The sequence below is a fragment of the Sparus aurata genome, chromosome 3 (genome assembly GCF_900880675.1).
Source record: "Sparus aurata chromosome 3, fSpaAur1.1, whole genome shotgun sequence".
In the NCBI taxonomy this organism is placed as follows: Eukaryota; Metazoa; Chordata; class Actinopteri; order Spariformes; family Sparidae; genus Sparus; species Sparus aurata.
Window position 1 is genome coordinate 22860266 of NC_044189.1, and position 8739 is coordinate 22869004.

The 8739-nt window shown below is 41.3% G+C and overlaps 1 protein-coding gene across 1 annotated transcript in view; it reads right to left on the minus strand.

Annotated features, from left to right (window-relative positions):
- csmd2 (CUB and Sushi multiple domains 2) overlaps window positions 1-8739 on the minus strand; it is a 268624-nt gene that overhangs the window by 95743 nt on the left and 164142 nt on the right. The window contains exons 14-18 of the mRNA XM_030411628.1: window positions 7331-7521; window positions 6917-7052; window positions 4051-4245; window positions 2388-2526; window positions 697-884 (exon numbers count right to left, since the gene is read on the minus strand). Of these exons, the coding sequence (XP_030267488.1) occupies window positions 697-884; window positions 2388-2526; window positions 4051-4245; window positions 6917-7052; window positions 7331-7521 (849 nt within the window). The remainder of the gene's footprint in view (window positions 1-696; window positions 885-2387; window positions 2527-4050; window positions 4246-6916; window positions 7053-7330; window positions 7522-8739) is intronic.

An 8739-nucleotide genomic window follows, 5' to 3' on the forward strand; every position in this document is an offset into this window, starting at 1 on the left:
AAATCCCTATTTGCAGTGTATTTAAAATTATATCCTGTTTTTAATAGGTAAAGCAGAGGTCAAGAAATGTTGAAAGGTGGTTTGTTTTCTCATAGCAATCCTGATAAATCATTTACTTTAACATGCTTTTTCAACATGATTGAACCAATAAACCAAAGTTGCACCTTCTTCTGCTCCATCTTGCAACCTTTCTGCCTAAGCAGTGCTCGTAGTGAATTATTGAAGCTTTGCTGAGATTTACCACAGAGAACGCACAACAGGTTACCAGTGTGAGCCACACAGGTAGAAACAAGGATGAGGGCTGCATGAGTGAAGACTGTTGTGTGGGAGATGTGTGCGTGTGTGTGTCTGACAGTATCTATGGATTGAAGAGTGAGAATGTGTGTCAAGGCAGGGATATCTGACAGAATAATCTCAGCCCATTTACTTTCTAATTATAGGTGTTCTAATAAGAATGTCTTCATGCTGAAATTGAGATGCCTGCAGAGATTTTATATACAACTGAGACTGAAAGGCTCTCACAAGTCCAGTGAACAAGGCTCATGGCTGTTGTCTCTTGACTTTTTCCATTTGTATTGCGATGCATTCATTTTTATTAGGCTCTGTGAAGCATTGGTGAATGATGCCTTCCTCTACAGTGCACCTATGCTGTATCCTCGTGTGACATTTGACTGCTCACAGGCATTAAGCTCTTACTTTCGTAACGTATGCGGAAGCCGATGTCAGAGTGGCTCTTGTCAGTAGAGAAGAGAAGAAACAGGAAGTTGGAGGTGCTGATGAGGAACTGGGGAACCTGGGTGCCCTGGTAACTACCAATTAGAGGTGACGAGGGAAAACGTCCGTCGCGAACCTCAAGCACATCATAGTTGACCTCTGTGCGGAACCTGAGAATACAGCAATAAATAGGATGAAGGATTTTTATGCTTTACAAAAAAAGAGACAAAATAAGACGTGCTGGTGAAAAACAGATGAAAACTTTAAGTCCTCACATAAAAGTGTAAGTGTAAAATATGTGCTTTGTTATCTTCTCTGAGTCTCATGGATACATCTCAGGTTGGGTTCACAGAATGGCTGATGCAAGGCTGGATTACCAACCAGACAAACTGAAAACTGCCTTGAGGGCACATGTTACTTGTATTATGTAATTTGTATTCTTCGGAATTTTTTCTGGGAATAAGCACTACTTCATCTAAAAATGAACTGAATCGGTAAGAGATTCAGTGCAGGTTCTATAACACTACCTGTCTTAGAGAGAGGGGCACTGTGTCAAAATCTACACGTGCCTTACTTCAAAAAACAAATATGTACGGGATCAGCTAAAAATCAGACCAACTAAAAGGAAGCGTAAAGTTTCCCAAAGATTGTTCTACAGTTTTAGACATCTGGTCTAAATTGATATGCAAAAAATTGGATTCTATGCAAACTGAATAGAAAGAATACTGCTGCTTAAATGAAGCTCATTCGGATGGATATCAAGTGTAAGATGTTGACATTATTGGGGAGATTTTGGTCCGTTCTGAAGGTTATGCTTTCAACCAACATTTTTGAAAAAAGGAGGAAAACACAGCAAAGTTGTATCACTTCAGATTTTCAGATGGTGAGTTTTAGAAAACGGCGTGCTTTGGTGTGTGCATCTGTCGCGCATGTTTTTGTGTTTGTGCACGCGCACGTGCTATCTGTGTGTTTCTGTCTTTGTTGCCAGAGCCACTTCATCTTCAAAGCCATGAATAAATGGTTTCAGAACCGTGTCATCTAAATGAAGCGGCGGTTTGTGATGTTTTATTGATGTAACATAAAAATTAAAGAGCAACAAACATTTATGTTGTATCCATTTTGCATGCCGTGCCATTGTGGCAGAGACGGGGGTGAGATGGGCTCACAAGTATGAGCCTCAGTGAAACTCTAATGTAGTATTTGATCCTACAACTGTATGTTCGTTCTCTCAAACATCAGAACAAATTACCTGCTCCCCCATCTCTCTGGTTCCCCTTGATGGAGCATCTCCACTAACATATGCATGTACGTTCAACAAACTTGCCGGTCTAGTTCAGCTTCTTTGTGTGCAGCTGCGTGTATGAACTGTAAGGATATCTCTGCATGTACAGGATGAGGGTATCAAATGAAAGGATCAAATGAGCACAGATGAGCATTGCTAAATAAAACATAGCATTAGCTTAGTAGGGGCTTCATGTTGATGTGCTTTAGATCTACTGCATTAACACCAGAGAGGAGTGGCAGGAAGAGATTATAAACGGTGATAGAAAGCAGAGAGATACATTTGAGCACATGTGGAAATTGTGACAAGGTAAAAGCCTGAAAAATCTGAGCTTGCTTTGAGGAAAAAAGAGAAAAAAAACAGCGATTCAACAGCCATCTGGGTGACTCACTTGTCGAAGATGATCTTGATGGGGTAGCCTGGAGGAGCCTCAATGATCCATTCACAGTTAAGGGCCTCCTTATAGAGTTCTGGCCAGCCAGGGGAGAGGATGATCCCACTGGGAGCCTTCAGATCCCCTCCACATGGGGCTAACGGAGGGAGTGAGAAGATGGTGAGACAGAGCGGACAGATAGGGACTGAATTATGCATGTCTTTCCCAGCTGATGTATGACAATATCCAGAGATGATCTCATGCATCAGCCAGGGCTCATCCCATTTCTTTTACTGCCGGGATCTAACTAATGTAAATTGGTGACAGCTCACTTCAAGGTTAACCATTTCTCCTAGCAACACACCTGTTATTGCACATGTGTCTGTGTCATGTGTTACACAATGATGTGCATGTGGACTCGTCTCTGCTATTGTCTTTATATCTGTCATCAAACCCCTCCTATAAAGGTTCTGCCGTCATCTCCATCAAACTGAGAAAATGGAACATCTTTGATCGCTAGCACAGGACACACTCGCGCACATCAACCCCTGTCCCATACCCTCAGCTTTGTTACTGCTCACTTTGCTGTGTATCTCTTTAACTGCCTATCCTTAACCAGAACACACAGGCACAGTTGAGGGCTTAGTTACAGTGCCAGCTCCTCGCTCCCTTTGAAGTGGAATGATTTAATCAGCCAACTCAGCATACTGAAGGACATCTATAAAACGCATTACGCTACAAACGCAGGGGTATGATAGATGGTCTCAGAGGAATACAAAGCTGCTGTGGCACACAGGGGGAAGTGACATGTTTTAATAATGGCTTCTCCTTTGCGTTTCATGAATAGTGAACCCGGTGAGGCTCCTTAGAGTACTAAGCCAGGTCTGAGCGTGATGTGACACTCTGCTGGTGTCAAAGAACCACAGCTGGTTAACAACTTAATTGGCTTTATCTTAGCATTGTCAGCTATTTTGGCCTTTGCTGGTTGGATGGAATTACGTTTATTGAATATTGAGTTGAAGGGGGTAAAGGAATGGTTCAGCAGTCTTTGTGTAAGCACAGCGAGTCTGCAGCATAAGATGCTTAGAAAAAACTAAACTTTACTGTAATCACAAGCAATCTTTATTCAGATCTTAGTGATCCCTGACATTTACATTCATGACAATATTGATTAGATAGATTTCTGGTCTTCCCTTTAATAAACACCAATCTGTTCAGTACTTGGCTGTGTCTTTACAATCGTGCGATGCAGTTATACTGAATTTACTAGCTAGAGTGAGTGTTAAAACAAACATACTCCCATTTCATCTGTTTATAGCAGTTGTGAATAAGGTATTAGACCGTGGAACAAATGCTTTGAGAAGGGGTGGGATATGCACACCTTTCTTCTAATGACTTAAACCCTCTGCATATTTACTCTGGTGATATCTGGATTTTTCTGATCCACAGCTAGCTGTGCCAGCCCAAACATACCTGCCTACTGTGTGATATTGGATAAGAATCATAAAGAAATCCCACCAATTTTGTTGAAAAGATAATTCATGCACCCATATGTGTCCCCAGCAAGAGGCTTCACCTCCTGCCAGCTGATGAAAACAACATTTGTCGGAGGTTTTAGCTAAGACAGTTTGGATAACAGAGAGTCGTCTGACATGAAGTAGAACTACTTCATTATACACACCTTCACAGCGGGGAACTGCGTTATCCCACACCACGTTGCCATCCTTGAGAATGCAAGAGATGGTTTGCGAGCCGTGGGTCTTAACAAAGCCCTCCTCACACAGGAATGAGATGGAACTGCCCAGCTGAAGGCTCTCACCAAATCGCTTCCCATTTACTGGCACTCCCGGATCTGGGCACTCATTGTGGCGAAATGCTATTGAAATTGCAGAGAGGAGGTATGGTTAGTGAAGGAGAAGAAACCGGAGTGAAGTGATATTGTTCACTAAGTCACGTTACATAAAATCACAAAATGTAATCCTTAAAAAAAAGGAAGAAAACCTTTTCTTTGCGTCTTAAAGGAAATGAGGAAACAAAGTGCCATCTTGTTGAAAAAAGACCCATAATTCTTTCATAAATCCTTGTCACACGTCACATTGTCTGTGCAAAGATTCTAACTTCCACGGAGCTACTAAAATAATTACCCAAGTTTCTTGACAAACTTTTCCCAACCTAATGTCAGCGTTTAGCAATGCCAGCATTTAACGAGAAGAAATTTGTTTCACTTAGTGAGTCACATTGATTCTCCCTGCTGCAGTGATTCCAGAGGGTGGGAAACCACACCGTATGCAGATCATCAGCGCCAGATGACGCCGCTGAACGATAGGTTGAGTAAACAAACAGGGATAATTGTTTTCACACATCCTGAAAACTTTATCTATCTGGTTTCTCAATGAAACTTCAAGCAGGAGCCAGTTAGAAAGGCCACATATAAAACAAAGTCACACAAGAGGCATAACCCTGTAACAAGCAGTGTAAACAAATACATCACCTGCGCCCATATCTCTCTCACTTACACTCTTGCACTCACTCTTGTACACACATGCGGGTTGGTGACACATGTAGGTGTTGATAAATCCCTCTTCTGTATCCATCGGACCTAAACAGAGCACCAGCCACACCTCATCCATCACGATCATCTTAGTTATTAATGTGCCAAAAATCCCCTCAATACAGTTTGGCATGTCCTTAATTAACATGAATGATGGAAGTTGTCCGCTCTGCCCCGCAACCCCCTTAAAAAACACTGCAGTTGGATGACACTGTTCTCAGGAACTAACCGTCATCTTCAATTAACTGCTCCTGACATTCATTCACCACGCTGCATTGGTTATTTATTTATTCATCTAACTTGCTAATTAATGCATTAGTTGCCATGTGTTGTCCACATTGCAGCTTCACAGAGGCACCTGGGCTGGACTGATGGCATGTCTGCAAATTAGCTAGAATCAGGGCTCAAAGGCATTATGGGTAAGCTGAAATATGTTATATTCTAGCTGCCGCAGAAACAGTCTTGAGAACTATGTAGAATCAGGACATTTTCATTTTAGGTGCCAGCTGTTATAGTAGTCTGGTTTGAAAGTCACAAAAAATGGTGAGTAAATTTGTGTGATAAAATTGTCAAAAGGCATGACTCAACTACACAGCAGGTACAAAGTGGAGCCACTGCAAACACATTTGTTATTAGGCCTGTCTACAGAAATGACAATAATAATACACATCTACAAAAATTACTACTAAGGGATGGGCACTGGGAATTCTGAACAGCCTGAACCGAGGCTTACTAGCGATATCTTTCACTGGATCATTTTGCCTTACATTGTAGATCAGTGGCTAAGTGAGGTAAACTACTGTTTTATGATTCAATATAGTTTTTCCACCAGTTACAGTACAATAACTATGCTCAGTGCAAATCATTTTGCAGACAGAAAGAGGGCAGTGTTGATGAGTCGCACAAACCTAATTTAGGAATATACTGGCTCATGAAACACTAGCATGGCTTTCTGTAGAGTGCATACCTCAACTGAGGCCCAACAGTCCACTTTTGTACTCACTCATAGATACCAGCCATTTAAAATACCTGAACCAACCAATAAAAAAAAGCAATCTGACAGGAGTGACAACATAATCTCCTTGGTGGAGGTACCTACTACAGAGTAGAGCCTTATATAGACTGGAAGTTAACCAGAAGTCAAAAATATGTTTGTGTTGCTGATAGTAGTGTCCCTGACCATAACTCAACACACAGACGGGTTTAGATGAGACCGTCCATTAATGTCATTTCTACTACATTCTCTCAAGTAGAGGAATGTCTACGAACTAGGGGCGAGAGCTACAAACTAGACTAGATAAGGAAACATACTAAACAAGTAAAAAAAAATTACATGTTATTGCTTGTGTTAAAGTGAGTCACTGCAGCTAATATATATGGGCCAGCTTTGTGGCTTTATAGGGTTAGGGTTGGACACTGTACAGAGATATTCATTTTGAGGTGTGGAAGAATACAAAGATCAGGCTCATTACACAGCATCACATATGCGATGGATGCAAAAATCCTGCTGCCAAAGCCTCATGGTACAGTATATCCATGAAATGGGTTTACCAGTATGCAGCCAAAGTGTACTGCGTCAGAGTATAAAACCCATCTGGAATTTCCTCTGAAGTCAGCAGCTACCCAGAATAGAACATAATGAGCACTGCCGTAATTTATCTGTCAGGTGAGGATGCTGCAACTACAGTTGGGTTTTATTTAGATGTAAATTCTCTTTTTAGACAATAAAGACAGGGTTTTTGTCATTTCTCTGTGTGACTGTGCCACTGTAAGGACTGTGTTCTGATGGGCGTAAGCGTTTATGCGGTGCGGGAGACAGGGCGCAAAGATATAGCGAATGATTCATGAGGCCACTTGCATGCACACCCACACACAGATAAACACATGTACACATGCACAAACAAACTAGAAGACACAATATCCAGTCAGGGTAGGCCTTTGTGATAAGCTTTAAAGACTTCCTTTTATCTCCATTGGAGTAACATTCAATACTTACTTGTAAATGTGATGTTAAAGCCTCTGTCTGTGTAGGTGTGGTCAGTCAAGAACTCTAGTCGAGCCACATGGGCACTGGTTGTTATAGAGGGAGGCAGTACATCACCAGAAAAGGTACCCAGGATAGGTGACTCCGCCTGACAAGAAACAGATACGGATTTTCTGACGAGACTAAAGGTATCATGAACTAAAAAAAAGAAACAAGCCGGAGAGTAAACATCTCCTACAGGAAAGTAGACAGATAAAATGACTATCAAGTTCAATGAGGCTGACAGGAGGTTTGTAGTTTGTAGGTTTAATTGTAGAGGCTGCTTCTCCTACTGACACGCACAATGACTGATAGGCAGGTCAATAGGTAAAGTTGTGCAAAGAGCTTCAAAGCAATCAAGGACAACAGCTTGTATTTTAACACTACCTTTCCCCCATCCTTGATGGAGAGGAAGTCAAACTGTTTCTCCATGCTGAGATCGTTGAAGGCCAGATTGATTCTGCTCTCGGGGTTGGAGATGATCAGCCACACACAATGCATATTGTTGCCGTACTCCTGGGGGTAGTTGGGAGACAGCAGCACCCCAGAAGGAGTGGTAAAGTTGAAGAAACAGGAAACTATAGGAGTCATAAAGAGAGATAGCCAGAGAGAAAAAGAAATAACAAACAAATCAATATAGAATGAGTGTCGATAAGAGGCTGAAAAACATGTGGGAAATCCCATTTACTTTTTGCTGACAACAAAACAATATGACCTGATATACTTTATTGAATCAGTAAAAATCCACCCCAATTCCCATATACTATAGATATATGACAGATCGAGGAGGAAGTCGCATTACATGAGCCACAACTATAACCACCAACCTGTTGCTTTGTAGCGTACTGTATGTTTACAATGTCAGTAACTTATCCTTAGGCTTGCAAAAGCCTTGACGGTAATGAGATGGAATTACATATCTGTACGTAAGGGAAGTCTCCAATAACATCATCAAACTAAATATGTTTGTGTATGTCACTTATTTTGCAGCAGAAAGGGAACCACTTATCCACCTTTATCTCTGAGGAGGGAGCCAGTAGCAGCAATATCGTATTTAAATGAGACCTGTGTAATGAAATATGGAATAGAATAAGCCTCAGCCTCACAATTTTTGTCATGTAACCAGAAGATTCATTGTTTCCAATCAATGTCTAGCTGAAAGAAAATGTGATGGCAATGAAAATGAAAAATGTTCTCATCACCCTCCTTGGCCACCGTCAAGGCTGTCACTTGATCCCAGTTGCTCTAATAGATGTGCTTACTGGGCAACAACACAGTACGTCGATGCTACTGGGCAAATGTAGCCTAACTCGCAAAGCCAGCCCACATAATTTGTTTTGTTCATGGCTGTCTGGCAGGCTAACCATGCATATGCCTTGTTAAGGAGTCAAATGAAAATGACAGCACTGACAGGGCTCTCCTCCACTGAGATTATTGACATGTGATGGGACAAACAGACCACCTTTCCTCAGTCATAAATTCTGGACATGCTGTCAAATTTGTTATGTATCCATTATAATTGGTTTCTACATCATTTGAGGCTATAAAAAGGAAAAGTCATGCTTCATACTATTATAACACCGCCTAGTTTAAAAACATTTGCGGATTTGTTTTGCGTCCAGGTTCTGGGATGTATTAGTTGTCAGGGGATGTTCTATTAAAAAACCGAGTTTACAAAATGTGTGTAGGTTACCATTTTAAGGCAAGGGCTGTATCCAATTATGTGGAAGGTAATTCCATTTCAACAACCTTGAAATAAACTGCAACAACAGCAGCAAGGGATGTTTCAGTATAAA